Source organism: Nicotiana tabacum, chromosome 19 (assembly GCF_000715075.1).
Source record: "Nicotiana tabacum cultivar K326 chromosome 19, ASM71507v2, whole genome shotgun sequence".
NCBI classification, from domain to species: Eukaryota; Viridiplantae; Streptophyta; class Magnoliopsida; order Solanales; family Solanaceae; genus Nicotiana; species Nicotiana tabacum.
In genome coordinates, this window is record NC_134098.1 from 57,220,732 (window position 1) to 57,237,215 (window position 16,484).

A 16,484-nucleotide genomic window follows, 5' to 3' on the forward strand; every position below is an offset into this window, starting at 1 on the left:
GTCACGCCGAGATAAACTCAACAAGCCTGACTAGGACTAGAGAAACAAATAAATAAAATATCTGAAGACCGGATAACTACCTTCAGACCCTAATGAATCGAGGACTCTGCGTGCGAAGGCGGCCCGGTTCAGCCTATCCAAAGATGGTACACTCTTCCGGAGAATGTTCGATGGCCCACTCGAAATATGTCTATATGACTCGGAAACACCGAGTATGTTCTGAGGGAAATCCACGAAGGAACCTACGGAAATCATTCGGGCGTTGAATCGTTAGTTTAGAAAATAATAAGAGCTGGCTACTATTGGATCAACATGGAAAAAGATGCGAAGTAGTTTGTACGAAAATGCGACGGATGTCAAAGGCATGCTCCGATGATTCATCAGCCCGGGGAGCTATTACATTCGGTCTTGTCACCTTGGCCGTTCATGAAATAGGGGATGGACATCGTCGTCCCCTTCCATGGGCACCCGGTAAGGCTCAATTTATATTGTTTATGACTGAATAGTTTTCTAAATGGATAGAAGCCCAGGAATTTGAGAAATTCAGGGAGAAGGAAGTCATTGATTTCATCTGGGACCACATAATATATCGGTTCGGAATGCCGGTCGAGATCATGTGTGACAATGGGAAGGAGTTCATCGGCATCAACGTAAGCAAGTTTCTCGAAGATCATAAGATCAAAAGAATCCTATCAACACTATATCACCCTAGTGGGAATGGGCAAGCGGAGTCCACGAACAAAACCATACTCCAAAACCTCATAAAGAGATTGACGGAAGCAAAAAAAAATGGAAAGAAATCTTGTCCGAAGTCCTATGGGCTTACCATACGACCTCGAAGTCCACTACCGGGGCCACCCCGTTCTTGTTGGTTTACGGTGCCGAAGCTCTAATACCGGTCGAAGTCAGAGAACTGAGTCTCAGGTTCTGATATGCAACCGAAGAATCAAACAACGAGACTATGAATACGAGTCTGGAACTATTAGATGAAAGGCACAAAGCCTCCCACATCTGGATGGCTGCCCAAAAACAACAGATCGAGAGGTATTAGAATCGAAGAACCAACCTTCGACACTTCAATGTCGGGACTTAGTGCTGAGGAAGGTCACATGAAACACCCGGAACCCTAACGAAGGAAAGCTAGGACCGAACTGGAAAGGTCCGTATCAAATTATCGAGATCACCGGAAAAGGGTCGTACAAGCTCGGAGCAATAAACAGTGAGCGACTACCGAACAACTGGAACGTAACTCACTTGAAACGATATTACTGCTAAGTACGACCCCGTTACTTCTTTTATTTATTTACATTTTGGACTAACACTTTCAAGTAATCGTCAAAGAACGACATAATTCTTTAAGCCTGAAAGCACGCGTTTCACTATTTTTCCCTTGAACCGATTTTGTCCCAAATGGATTTTCCGGCAAGGTTTTTAAAGCGGCAACAATGGATCATGCTAACTTAGAATTGAAGAAAGATTGTCAACATTATCTGAGGCTTCTGTATGATTGACCTCGAACACTAGGGGCATCATCCTCGGATAATGATTTGGGCAAGGAAAGAAACTTTGTGCTCGCATAGTCTAGGCTCGATTGATAGGATTTACTATAAGGGCCAAACGGTCGAATGAACCGTGCCCACATAGACTGCCCGAGCCTGGACACAAAGCTTGAACACATGTGTAACTTTGTATATTATGCACAAAATTGAATGAAAGTTTCTACCTTGCGGATAAATATATTTTCCTCTAGAAAATTTTTCTTTCTTACATTTGATCCCCTAAAGACATCGAGCCCAAGGGCCACCTCATTCGGGGACTGCTGCCCAAGGCAGGTTCTAAAAGCCCGGGATAATGAAGCCTGGGGGCACAAAGCTTGTTTGGTAGTGCCCGAACTTTAAAGGCTATGGCTACCCCCATTCGGGGACACTTATCTCGGTTAAGCCCGGATGACTCGGGGTAACAAGCCCACTGGACAACACCCGAACTAGAAAGGCTACGGCCGTCTTAAAACGGCACGTAGACGTCCGAGACCCGTAATTTCTAAACCGGTTCAAAAGGCTACCCTCGGCAAATTATAATCTAAAAGATTCTAAGTACTTTGGAGAAAGCTTCCAGTCATACCGATCCCCCCACGAGTCTTAAACAAAATAATATCGAGAGCAAGGCATGTTCGAACCTCCGAACAAGACCTAATTATCACGTGCTAAGGCATTCGATACAATCAAAAAGAAAAAAGCGAAAGGAAACAAGCTTAAAAACTATCTAAGGGATATATATATATATATATATATATATATATATATATATATATATGAAAAGATCTTTACAAAGGCCAAATGGCCTTGACAAAAAAAGTACAAAAGTACAAAACAAGGAAAAATCTACAAGGCACTTAAACGGCTTGGTCTCCACCGAAGCCCGCCTCGTCACCGGGACCATCGGATTCTTCTCCGCCCCCAGATCCGCCCCAACCCTCGGAGTCTTCTTCGTCCTCGGTATACACCAGTTTCTTGGCCTCGGCTTTGAGCCCCTTAGAACATTCGACCTCAGTCGACAAATCAAAACCTCAAGCATGAACTTCCTCGAGGGCCTCCCTTCGGGACTGCCACTTCACACATTTGACGATATCTTTCAGCCGGTCCTGGGCTGCCTCGGCATCGTCCTTATACTGGGCCACCATCTCATCGACATCAGCTTTGATCATATCAACCGCCGACTTGGCCGCTTTAATCTCTTGTCAAAGGTCTCTCGATCAGAAACAGCTGAGCTTAGCTGAGACCGGAGCTCCTCAATTTTTTGGGACCGTGCCTCAGCTTTCTTCCTCGTCACTCGAAGCTAGGCCTCTGCCGAGATCAACTGTGCCTGGACATTCTTCTTTTCTGAGGCCAGACAGTCTATCATGCTTCTCCACTCTTCGGCCTCAACCTTAACTGCATCTATCTCGGATTGGAGTTGGTCGATCTGATCAATCTTCTATTGGACCTGCGGGTTCCGACCATTAGTCACCATGTCTAGCTCATTGTCACTAACTTCAAAGATTATTACCTGTTCCACCAGGTCGGCATGTTCTTTCTGATGCGCTTCCAACTCAGCTCGAAGGCTTTTAGCCTCTCCTTCACGCTGCTCGCTGAGAAGTTTGTACGTGTCTCTTTTCTCAGTAATCCCTCTGACTTCGGCTTCGAGTTAGTTCAGCTCAACCCGATACCGGAGGAAAGTTTTGTGGTGAAGCACCAAGGCCTAAAAATATGAAGAAAAATATTAGGATTATCAATGAATTAGTTCAAGTATAAGAGGAGAAATTGAAATCATCGAGAGTTATCTAAAGTTACCCGTTTCAGCGCCTGTTGTGATTTGTTGAACAGGCAGGGCGCATCTACCTCATTCGTTTTGGTTTAGTCTTCTTCGGTCTCCAGGCACCGGAGGTAACTGGCCACCCTTACGGGGGGCGGAACGGTGATGACAATGGAACACTTCCGATTAGGATCCACACTCGGGGCGGGGAACCGATTGATCAGTGTCGGTTAGGCCCACCTTCCCCCGAGGATGTACTCTTCCTTGGTACTTCTATGTCACCCAATCCGGTGACGTCTTCCGTGGCGGTGGAATCCACGCCATCAAAAAAGCAGCGGAGGGGGTTGTCCGCTCCGTGGGCCCCCTCGTTGGGGAGCTATTTTACCATCTGTGCCTCGTTATACATGGACTCAATAAACGAGGGTGACTCGGTGATGTCTATCACACTGAAGTGCCTCCCGCATCCTGGGAAGCCTCGGCCCTGGTCTCCTCATCAACCTCCCTTGCTTAAGGCAGATCGGCCTCACGGATCTTTGGTTCAGAGGCCCCCTGCTTTTCGAGTTACGAAGGCTCGCGGGCCACTAGAACAAAGGGTTCTTCTTCTTCTTCTTCAGATTTGTCCCTCAGCCGATAAAGCAAATCTGAAGCTGGTGCTCGGGTGCTAGTGTTTTCTTTTGACTTGCGCACTAGCCTTCTCTTTGTTTTCTTTTTCTCCGAGCTTGGGGAACTCGGATCCCTCTTCCTCTTCTTCTTCTATTTGGCATGTGTCAGAGTAGGGGACTCGGTAGGAAAGTCCTCGCCACCGACCGGGGGTATCAGCTTGACGTCATTGGATAAAGCTGCAAAAGGATGTAAAAGGAGTAAGGGCTTAATGTTAAAAGGAGAATCCTAATACTACCTACTCGGGAAAGAAGCCTCATCATGGGAACGGGCCTCCCAATGGCCCTTCGAGAGCTTGCGCCACGAGCGCTCGGAGTAGGGCATATGTGATACGATACCCTCGACCCACTCCTTGAGTCGAGGGACAGTATTTGGGACCTGAGCGACGGTTGCACCACCACAAAGCATAGATAAGAAAAAAAGAAGTAAGTATAAAATAGACACTCGAAAGTAAGTTATACTTACGTGATGTATTCCACTTCTCGAGGAATAGCCTGCACTCAACTGGGATTAAGTCTGAAGTCCTCACTCGGACAAAATGGCCTTGCCAGCTTCAATCCCGGTCCTCATCAATACTTGAGAACGGGGCTTTACTGGCCCAACGCACAAGCTTTATCAGTCCCCCGGAAGATTCGGGGACTATATAAGCGAAGAAAATGGTCGATTGTGAACGAGCACCCATCGATTTTGTTCACAAAGAATCGGAGGAGGATCACGATCTGGATGGATGAATTTAGCCTAGGCACACGTTGTACCTTCTGCAAAAATCTAAAATGACCGGGTACACGGGCCTAGTGTAAAGGGATAAGTGTAAACACTTAAGTATCCCTCGACATAGGTGGCAATGGCTTCATCGGAGTCGGGGATCCCTATGTCTTTATCGGCCCAGTTGCAATCTTTTCGGACCGTAGGGAGGACCTCTTTGGTAATCTAGCAGATGTATCTCCAGACCTCCTCGCACTGGCCCTGTATGGAGGAAGGCTTTTCGACCGTGAAATCGACATTGACCGAGCATCTCCCGGGGATGAACATTTTCAAAAGGGGTTCAGGTACTGGTTCATCGACGGCCGCGTGCGAAACGGTCTCCTCGGCCTCAGTAGCCGGCCGTAAAGTAGAAGGAGCTTCTTTCTGGGGAACAGTTTTGGAAGTCTTTGCCATTTCTTTAGAAAATGGAGGAAAATCTAAGAAAAGGCGAAGAAAGAAAGGAAGTTGAAGGATTAGACTTATTGGCTTGGGATGAAGATGGGTAAAACTTCTTGCAAAGGGCCTCGAATAACCGGGGTAAAAGTGCTAAAGAGTATCGAAATCTTAAAGGTACGAGGGTAGAAGGTTTGGATGTAAAGTTAAAATGAACAAAGAAGGGGGTATTTATAGTAGTTCAACGGCGTTTGGCATCCATGGATGGCCGAACGGCGGCTGACATGCATTTAATGCCATTATGGCTTGACTGACGAGACATTTCGATTGTTTTGTCGTTTCTGTCACGGCGTATCGAAGTAAGAATCGGAAGCTCATGTCGTTTCTCGTCGTTTACTCTCCGAAAAACGAGGGGACTATCTGTATACGGATGAAATCGAGCTCATGGTGCATCCTAGCCTCCAACAAAATAAGTCAGGCTCGAGACATGGCAATAAGGACCGAAATCGAGCCAAAGTCCCACCGAGCCAGAACCCGGGGGCATGACGTCTGCCTTCAAAAATATCGAAGCCATGGTCCCGAAATCGGTCCTAGCCTCGAACGACTTCGAAGAACATTGTGAGACAATCCAGCATAGCCAACAGAAGGCCGAAATATCCGTGACCAGCCGAATATTACGACGGGGATCTCGGCATGTATCGATAAGGAACTGGCAATCAGTGAATCAAAAAAAATTTACCTTTTATAGAGTTGTACCTAAAATAGGACTCCCCTACTATATAAATGAGGTCTGATAATTCATGAAACACATTGTAACACGCACTCAAAAGCAATTATATTATTATTTTCTTTGTCTCCGGCTCTAGTTCTTTTTCATCTATACCGCTGTTGCTGAGCTCGGTTCGAGAGTGGCTATTTTATCAAGGCTGAAACTATCCAACTCGTGTGGTTTGAATTTATTTTGTCTTTATTTATTCAATAGCAACTCAATATATTGCTTTGTATCGAATTAATCTGTGTATCCTTAAAACCACTTATAACTTTAATTGTTATCCAATTTTGAGGCTAAACACAATGATAATATGAAATTAAAATAAAGCTCAAATTATAATATTTCTGTAAAATGATATCTTTTGATTGTATTATCAAGCAGAGATATCCCGATTGTAGTGGATCCATATTGTATTGACCAGAAAATAGAATTACAAATCTAAACCAAACTCTCAAAGTAGCAACAACCAAATGAAAACTTAAAAGAGGAAAATGAAAAAGAAGAATGGAGGGAGGTTCCAGAGTGCTCCAACAAGAGCTAAGCCAAAATAAAGAAAAGACTTCTATTCGCATACCCCTACACTTCCATGAGCTGATAGTTAAAGTAACTATAATTCTTCTTGTCCGGTAATTCCTTGACACAGGTACCTCAACTTGGATCCCAATTGTAGTCCAATAACCTCTTATTGGGATGTTTCACATTCTGACCCGTGCGTAACTCATTCCCATGCCCAAGTACTTCGTTGTGGTTTATCCCGTTTGTAACAATTCTCCCGCCCTCGAAAAGAACCTTGTCCTCAATGTTCAAGTCAAGAATCTTGCAACCAACAAATGTTGATGTCTGGCTCTTCAATATGGTTGCAAATGATATCCCAAAGTACGTTAGTATCATGATAATTTCTTGTTTCGTCCCTTGATTATGGATTATGAATCCTGGTGTTCTATTGGGAAAATTGAAAACAGTACTAGAAGGAAGCTCCAGACATCATTTGCAACTCGTTTTCCACAATACAAGGATGATCTTACAATAACTAAATATATTTCCCTGGTTTCTTCAAGAATCAAAGCAAGTATATGTCCAGCATTTGAAAAACCAATGAGTGTTGTCTGAAGCAACATGACTCCAACATATGCTTCAAATCCTTGCAAGATAAAGAGAAAAGGGAGTAGCAGCAGTAATGGGCAATCTATTCCAGCAGTCAAAGCACCCAATTCAAGAAGAAATCTAAGCTTAACAAGGTACACAACAACAAGGAAATTGAAAGCCATGGATGGAAACTGATTTGAGGAACAAACAAAACTCTGGTCAAGAAAATGAAGTACACCACTCAACACATGAAAAAGTTTAGCACTTAGCTCTGGTTTGTCAGTATGGTCCAATAGAGAGAGGTCTAGGCTAATAATGTAGGAAGCACCTAAAATGATCCATAGAGGTGACTGTAAGGTAGTGTTGTCAATAACACTCATGTGAATTGATAAATAAAATATCTTAAGGTTCTGGCAATATAGGAAAGAGGGCATATATGGAATTGTAATTTTTCTTATTTGCACAGAGCTCTCAAAGAAATCAAGTACCTCAAGCTCAACGCTAGTTTCAGGCAAACAAGACATATCGGTTCGGAACATTTTAGAGTCGTCAAAGCGAATATCACGATACCTGCATGAAATACAAGAAACGAATTCATTGATTATCTGATTGAAAGTTGTGCACCAGTTGCAGTATATCTGGTTTCTTGAGCCTAGCAGATTGATCCCAAAGGCAAAACGAGCATGTAAATATTTTTCCAAGTGCTCTTGCAGTTCCAGAAACCATTCCTTCATCAAGCCAAAGAAAACATGTACATGTAGAATATAGTTTTTGAATGAGCAATTCGAGAGATCACCAATCAGCGTCAAGAATTTGTTAGAACTTCTAGGAGTATCTACATGATGACTTGAATTTTGCATCAGGAAAATAAGCTCCTCTGAAACATGGTTATCTGCTTTCCCCCTCAAAACCATTTTGGTAGCAGAGTTCACTGATTCAAATATGCAAGAACTAAACAAAATTACCTTTCTAGAGTACAAAACTTTGTCATTTAGGACATCACCAAGATTAAAATAGGTATAAGATAGAGCATGGTGGAAATAAACTTTCACAGCGCCTAGAGGTATATCAATCCAACTAGCATCTATGTATTCTACCTCAAACACTTGCTCATTATCTCGGCAACTCTTAACAAGCTTGTCGTGAAAAGCATGGACATGTTGCACTGTAACAACTTGTCGTGAGTAAGCTAACCAATAGAGTATTGCAACATCATGGAGTTGTACATTTGTCCCATGAAGATGAGTGAAATCAATGAGCTCAACGAGCCCAGATTGTTCCCCGACTAATATAGATTGATCTACTGCACCAATAAGCCTTTGACCTGCACAAAGAAGTCGTGCCAAATCTTTCTGCCCAGTACCAAACCAAGTGCAACTCGGGAAACCAAAGGCTGGTTGAAGCCACGGCAAGTGTCGATTTAGCACCCATGTTTCTCCAATCATTACTCTGACAGATAATTGATCCAAAAGTTGGCGCGCATACTCCATGTCATCTGATGCATCCAACGCGGCAAAAGAAATATTGCAGCAGAAGTTTGTGTCTTGTGTGTGTTGATTCATATTTGGAAAAAGGGGTAGAACAACCTTTGCACAGAGGTTTTGAAATAAAAAACTCTGCCCATGTTCTACGAAAGAGTATTGAGAATTGGCAGATACATGTGGCATAGGAAAAATGATATTTGCAGGAGATAGCACACTAGTGAATGCCAAGGAGCAAGTATACAGGTCATTGTCGAGTAGCAAAGCAAGGTATACAACTTTGTCAAGTAGGCGGCGCGGACGAGCACTTGAAGATATCGCAGAGAATGAATATGAATCTGTAGAAGAGTTGATGAAGTACTTATCCACTGCGTGGCTAGTGGAAGCAATCGAACAAACTAAAGCAAAGACGGAAACCATACTCCGCCAAAATTCTGAGCCAGCTACGCTTGATTCGACAACGAAGTACACTGAGTGTGTACTCCTTCTATATCCATCACCAACAAAAACGATCAACTGCCCGGTGTCAAACCAATAGTGAACGTGAGAGCCAAAGTTCTATTGGAGCCACCAAGACTTTCCATAGCCAACAAGTAGCATACCATACTTCCCCAAAGTTCCAAGATTTTCTCTCCTATTGGGATCATTTTGAGTGCGAAGCTTTAAGGAGTCTGTAGTGAAATGTTCATTTCCAAAGAAATTTGCAGTCACAATAGGAATTAAACAGTCCAGAGAACCCTGAGAAATAAAAATGAGTCCTTATGGAGGAATGGGTTAAGCGTGTCATCGTTATTTCTTTGGACATTTTCGTCGAACATCTTGTCCGCAGTGCTTGAATTTGCATAATCCACGGCAGATTCAATCACATTAATAATGACATGTGCAGCTGTCTGCTCTTCACAGCTGTTGATAACACTCTCCACTGTGTCTTCCAGAGTGGTCTCCTCTGTTTTTGCATCATCCAAAGCCCTTAATTGCCCAGTATCAACCCACTTGCAGTCGGGCAAGCCAAAATCATATGGAAGTGAACTAATAGCTCTATTAGGACCACGAAAAGCTGCAAAAATGTCCCTCTTCGGCAATATATCGAACACCTTGTAGCCAAACTCCATGTCAAGCTCCTGTCCGTAGCCTTTGAGTGGAAGACTCGGTCCCTTTACTAAGAATGATAAAGGTGAAGATGCAAGCCGCGTTATGGCAATAGAAGCACATGGCACGTCGTCGAAAATCACTGTTTTGGGTATTGTATCGCCAACAGAAAGGACAGGAAGTTGTAAATCCATATGTGATTTCAGGATATTGGCCACCTTGGTGTTTGTATCGGCCAAAACCGAGTCTAGTGTAGAGGTGATAGCTGCAGCATCTGAAATTTCTGGAGCATCAACGAATTTCGTGGAGTCTAATTGCATTTCGTACAGCACTGACTGCATACGGTAAATAGAAGAGAGCATACGAGAGTTATCATCTTGCATCTCCATCACTAAATTACGTATGGTGTCGACGGAAGTATAGATCATGGCATAAGAGTCCAGAGACGTGGAGTACGAGCAACGAGAGCACCATTGTAGTGGATCCGACCAAAAAATAGAATTACAAATCTAAACCAAACTCTCAAAGTAGCAACAACAAAATGAAAACTTAAAAGAGGAAAATGAAAAAGAAGAGAGTGCTCCAACAAGAGCTAAGCCAAAATAAAGAAAAGCCTTCTATTCGCATAGCCAGGGACAGAGCTAGTCCATTGAGTACGGGTTTGACGGAATCCAATCGCTTTCGTCCAATCAATGTATTTGTCTTTAAAAATTTATTGAATATGTACAAATTATTAATTTAGAACCCAATAACTTAAAATAATTAAAATCATGAACTCATAAATTTTAAATCCTGGCTCCGCCTCTGCGCATACCCCTACACTTCCCTTATCCGGTAATTCCTTGACACATGTACCTTAACCTGGATTTCAATTGTAGTGCAATAACCTCTTATTAGAATGGTTCACATTCTGACCCGTGCGTAACTCATTCCCTGGCCCAAGTATTTATTTAGTTGTGGTTTACCCCATTTGTAACAATAAGCACCGGACGCGGACAAGAGAATGCGGTTTTGGCGTCCAATAGCGGTGGTGGTGCCATTCCAAACTCCTCTGAAGCGACGATGCAAGGAAGATAGGCGAGACTTCCGATTTTATTATCATAAACAAAGTACATTTGATATTTAAAAAAATGGGTCAGATTAGTCAAATAGTATTTTTTAATTAAAAATATGTAAATAAAAGAATTGTTATAAACGATCAAAATAAGAGAGGTAAGTTAATATAGTAAACCTCATTGTGATGAAGCTAAACGTGAGGGATCGTCTATGAAATAAGCCTTAAGTTTTAATGGAAAAGATTAGTATCCAAAATATTCTTGTGGCAATTCAAGAATTCAAAAAGAGGAATCCTCAACTCCCCAAGTGTCAAACATTAAATAACCAAAAAGAAGATCGAGTATGAAATTTTGTTATCAAATTCGGATTTGAATCTTATGATTGGATTATTTAATTTGATATGGAGTTAACAGGGGATATTTTTAAATAAATCGAATAGATCAAGGAAGTTTTGAACCTTTCCGTTTTGTTTTAAATAGTTAGTTAGTTTTAAGTGCATTTTTAAACCATAAGAAAACAGCAGGGGCTTTGCTGGTCTAATAGGTTAACAAACGATATTTTCAAAACCAAATCTAATAGATTAGGAGCAGTTTTAGCCCTTCCCGTTTGAAATATGACAGGTCAAAAAAGGTTGCCCTACACATCTTAATGAACAATTGATAGTGCCCTACATCTTAATAAACAATTTGTGCTAGGAATCACAATATTTTTCGAGGTCTAAACAAAGAGAATACTTATAATACATGGATAAGTTTTAGAATGTTTTTCACAAGCACATCAAAACTTTTATACATTCTACCTTCATCTAATTAATACACTGGTTCTCACTGACTAGTACGTAAGTAAGTAATAGTACCTAATTAAAACTGATCGATCGTGTACTCACTTCAAGAAGTGAATTTTTGGCATTTAATTAATTAGTTCTGAAATCTCTTCTTCCTCTCAGCCACCATAGAGAGAAGTCTTGAAACACCTTGAGTCCATATCTCATATTCTCTTTGATTTTTGCATTCGAACTCAACCACACCTCGTACTTCTGTCTTTAGTCCAAAATATCGGCGTTTCTCACCATCCTCAAGTAAATGCCTTCCTGGCCATGCTGGTACATCCTTGTAAACTTCTAGTACTACATCTGCATGCACCCACATAGAAAATTTCAAGTCATTAATTGGGTTTCCCAATTACTATATATAGTATATATGGAAGTTGTTTTGCTAACATATCAAAATTATTAGGACGTACTTTTCTTTTTCTTGGTGATAGTTTTTCCCACATGTTTGCTTTTCATCTTCAGCATCACCTGTGAAATAGGGAAACATAAAGACTTAATTACTTTTTTATACATATTAACACTAACAATATATATGTTTTACGTTATATGGTCACTTAAAAAGATAATAAGGCAAATTTCCTATGCTTACCTCTCCACTTCGATGAACATAGACAGAGACTATTTTCCAGTGAAGATCACCTGAAACCAACAAATAGACAGCTGCATCAGAAAAATATGGACAGAAAATTTTGTGCATTGGATATCAGGGGACTTGTGCAATTTACCATTACGCGTTCGCTTGAGAAGTTCGCGGCCCCGAGCCAACAGTTCCTGATTACAAACACCCAAAAAGTTCTCTTCAATGTCAAGTCCCTCGCAGTAATTATTGCTATTAGTTTGAGTTTGATCGTTGTTTCGAACTGTGCCTACACCAATTCCCTTTTCTATTGGAATTACTGCAGCTATGTTCCATACTTCCTTCAGTGCCCTAGCCTTTAATGTCGCAGCTCCTCGTAAAGCTGAAAATAAAAATAGGACTATATGAGATTGGACTTTAACTTATATACGATGATAATGTAAATAACTATTACACCTATAGTGTATTCTAAATGGTGTAGCTTATAAATCTGTTTTGCTTTTTAGGTTACTAGTCATAGGCAGTGGCGTCATAAGGGTTCGTCGAAAAATTACACTTGTATAAAAGTAAAATATTACATTTTAGAGGTATATAACACATATTGAACACCCCTTATCGGAAATTTTTTTTACTTTTTTCAAATTTGAATATCCTTGAAAAAATTCTTAGTTTCGCCACCGGTCATAGGAGTACTTTTTATAAACGATTACGTGTATTTACTTTTTGGATGATGTAAAAATTGTTTGTAGTGTTAGTGTATAGAAGCTAAACTTGATCATAGAAGCTCAGGTTTTAGTGTTGCGGTGGGCTAAAAGTCAAGAGGATAAATGATTTATCAACTTTTGTGACATGTATAACTACCACTATTATATAACCGACGATGTGTTACAGCATTAAAATCCAGTCTTTAAAAGATTTAATAGTCAAACTACCTTAGTAATTATCCAGTCGAAGTTTAAAATTGTAAATTAGCTAATGAAACAATGGTGACTCTGCTTTCATATGAAATGTTTAAGTCACCTGTGGCAGCAGCGGCAGTAAGAGTTGATATATCCCCATGAGAACGAACATTTACAGCAGAACTAATTGCTGACATAAGATGATCACGGTCAGCTCCCATAGCTTCAGCAGCCTCCACGCACTGTGCAGCTACCAGCATTGCTGCCGAAGCAACAGCTGCATCCGTCTTTGCCATTTGTTCGTCTTTGCCCGTGGACGATGCTGCTGCAGTGGCTGCAGCAATTGCAGCCACAGAAGCAGCTACTCCTGCTACTGAAACAATAGCATGAAGTTGTGCGTTCTGGGCTCTGCTCTCTTCTTTCTTTTTTTCTCTCCGTTCCTTTAACCATCTCCCTACTGTCTTGCCACCAGGCGTGTTTGGTGCAAGCCCTGTAGTTCCACTGTATCCGTTTGTTCTCACGTTTGTGAATAATGGTTGCAGAGTGTTGTTCGCTTTCAGGTACTGCACCCATATGAGAAAATGAAGGTCAATGGCCGATGTAGCATATAATAATTAACATGTTCAACTTTTGAAATATAAATATATATGTAAAAATCACTAAAATTGAAAAAAAATAGTAAATTTTAAACCCATGATTTTAAATGTGTAATTTGTTCAGTAGCAAGAATCTAAAGGTTCCTGAATTTGCCTCTAGCAAAATGACAATGCTAAATAACATCAAAAAGGTAAATCTTGAAGGAGAGTGGTAAATTTTAGCTTTACATTAGAATGGAAAAATCTTGATGGGAAACTAAACAAGTAAGCCAAAACTCTGAAACTTGGAAGCAATGACAATATATGATAAAGATTGTCAGAGAGCATCTATTTACCATTTACACACTCTACTAGTCTTTTCCAAAAGTTTCTGTCCTGATGATGATAATTAAAATAGGACAAACTGCAGCATAAGATCTCAGTCATCTTGAATCTTACTTGTTGCATATTCTTGTGCAAGCTAATTAAGACAAAAAATAATAATAATAATAATAATAATAATAATAATAATAATAATAATAATAATAAAATTGCCTAGTTTACCCAAGACATCTTCACGTGCTACATAAAAACAACGTATGAGGTACATTTTGTATATCAGGTTCTGTTGTTACGAGATTCCACTATTGAATAAACCAAAGTGTTCCGGTCTAAAATCCAACGGCTTTTACCAAGACATGGCTATTAATGTTGTTGTATTTCAAGAGGGGAGACGTACGTAATTCTTATCAAGTTTAAGTTTAAGAAAAGTTTACGCTATAAAGCTACATACGTATAATTATAAGTAATTGCTTGTATTAAAAATATAAAATTACAATGTCAGTGTATGTACTAATCCCTCCGTTTCAATTCATGTGAATTTGTTTGACTGAGTACGGGGTTTAAGAAAAAAATGAAGATTTTTGGAATTTGTGATCCTAAACAAGTCAAAAAGAGCCCCAGAGTATTTGTGTGGTTATAAAAACTTCTCATTAAGGATAGAATTGTAAGTTTAAGATAAATTATTTTTCAAATTTAGAAATGGATCATTCTTTTTTAAACGGACCAAAAAAAAAAAAATTCACATAAACTGGAACGGATGACAGTATATAGTATAAGTTAAATTCATTTCTATAATCTAGCCAGACCAACGAGGAAATGAGTTCCCCTAACATGGGTCGAGGGCCATTACGTGCCTTTTCTAAAAAAGTTTGGTTTCACTTTTGTTCATGTTTTACTTTCTTAATCTTGTATGAAACAAAGTTAACTTCTTTATAAGTTTGGTTTCACTTTTATTTTTGTTTTACTTTCTTAATCTTGTATGAAACAAAGTTAACTTCTTTATAAGTTTGGTTTCACTTTTATTTTTGTTTTACTTTCTTGGTCTCGTATAAAACCAAAGTTAACATCTTTTTCTTTTTTCTTTTTTCTTTTTTCCTTTTTTTCTTTTTTCTTTTTTCTTTTTTCTTTTTCGCCTTTTGTGGTCGAGTTATTCCACAAACGAAGTCAAAAGGTGGCTCTGATTAGACGGCTAAAGCATCCTTGTACGTAAAGCAAGAAAAGTTGAATATCGAAATTAACAAAAGTGCATTATGTTCTTAACTTTTTGAACACTAGAAAAAGCTTTGGAAATGGGTCCGATGGAACCCCTTAATTATTTCTATTAGCTCACAATCAAAGAAACAACAACCATCATCATTAACTAATAACTATACGGACCTACTAGCATTTAAGACAAAAAAGATATGCACTTGGGGGTTGTTTTAATTAACAAAATAAAGTGATCAAGATACTACTAATTAGGAAAAATAAAAGCTTAATAATGACAGAAATTAATTACCTTAACAACATCTTCAAACTCTTCAGAAGGAGAGACTGGAGGGCTATCAGTTTCTTCCGTTAGAGAACCATTGAGAGGTCCACTACTATGAGACAATCTTCCTGAAGTTAAAGGTGATATCTCCTGCCCATTATGCATCTAACAATTTCAACAAAAAAAAAGGGAAAAAAGGAAAAGATTAGGTTATAAAAAGATTAATATGCTGTATTTATCCTCTGTAAAGAAACAAAAAAGAAATACCCCTTCTCTTTTTCATTTTATTCTGATGAAACACATTTTTTCCAATAATAATAATTACGTCTCACTCTCTAACAAATTTGGTTGATTATATGAATCCACACCGCTCTCATTTCAGTCCAATAATAATACTAGACGTTCTTAGTGTTTTCAACTAGCATATAAATCTGTGACATAACTAAAGACTCCTAGAAAATAAACACATTCTTTTCTAAGTGGAGGAACAATGCGAGGAATATAAGAAAATTGTGAAGAGTACTTACAGATTGAGACATAATGCGTTCAAGAACAAGTTGAGAAGTAGCAGATGAAGCAAAAGAGAAGGTATTTCCAGCAAGTTTGGCAGAGTCTTCTTCCTCAGCAGAGATATTCTCAGGTATAGTAATAACACTGCTACTAGTACTGTTTGTGTTATTGGAGTGAGTAGTAGTAGTAGTAGTAGTAATATTAGCACAGGAATTGGCAATGCTAGCTTTGGGAAGAAGAGAAGGAGAAGAAGAAGTTAAGGCCTTGCAAACTTGCAAAGCAGAGGCACTCCATGATCTTGACAAGAATTCCATGGGCGCTTTTGGACTTTCTGGCAAATTAACCAAGCTTTTCTCACACCATTTGCTATCCATGATATCCAAATAGTTAATTACTACTTGGGGGCAAGTTTGTGAAGTAGTGTGTGTGAATTGCTTTTGAAGAAGAATGGCGGGGTCTTATTATTTTTAGCTTTGGACCTCCTTTTATGCTAGCAACTTAACTTCTCGGTAGTTTCACTTTTTCTTTTACGTCATCAGTTTGAGATGACCTACAAAAACATGTATTCCTGTTTCAATTCAGATGAATTAGTTTGATTCGGTACGGAGTTTAAGAAAAAAAATTTGAAATTTGTCATCTTAAAAGCTTAATTAAGGGGTAAAAGTCTTATGGGGTCATGACATTTGTGTGGTTATAAAAGCTTCTC

General features: G+C 39.8%; 2 protein-coding genes across 2 annotated transcripts; both read right to left on the reverse strand.

Moving 5' to 3' along the window:
• Positions 1-6,873: 6,873 nt before the first annotated feature.
• Positions 6,874-8,847, reverse strand: LOC107816884 (uncharacterized). Its single transcript, XM_016642629.2, has 2 exons — positions 7,517-8,847; positions 6,874-7,001 (listed from the first exon to the last, which is right to left on the reverse strand). Exons 1-2 carry the CDS (start codon positions 8,845-8,847, stop codon positions 6,995-6,997), a joined length of 1,338 nt encoding a protein of 445 aa, XP_016498115.1. The 3' UTR covers positions 6,874-6,994.
• A 2,415-nt stretch (positions 8,848-11,262) lies between these two features.
• LOC107816883 (VAN3-binding protein) lies at positions 11,263-16,252 on the reverse strand. Its single transcript, XM_016642628.2, has 7 exons — positions 15,796-16,252; positions 15,296-15,433; positions 13,002-13,443; positions 12,130-12,363; positions 11,994-12,043; positions 11,815-11,872; positions 11,263-11,704 (listed from the first exon to the last, which is right to left on the reverse strand). The coding sequence occupies exons 1-7, from the start codon at positions 16,150-16,152 to the stop codon at positions 11,490-11,492; spliced, it is 1,494 nt and encodes a 497-aa protein (XP_016498114.1). The 5' UTR covers positions 16,153-16,252; the 3' UTR covers positions 11,263-11,489.
• Between the last annotated feature and the right edge of the window lie 232 nt (positions 16,253-16,484).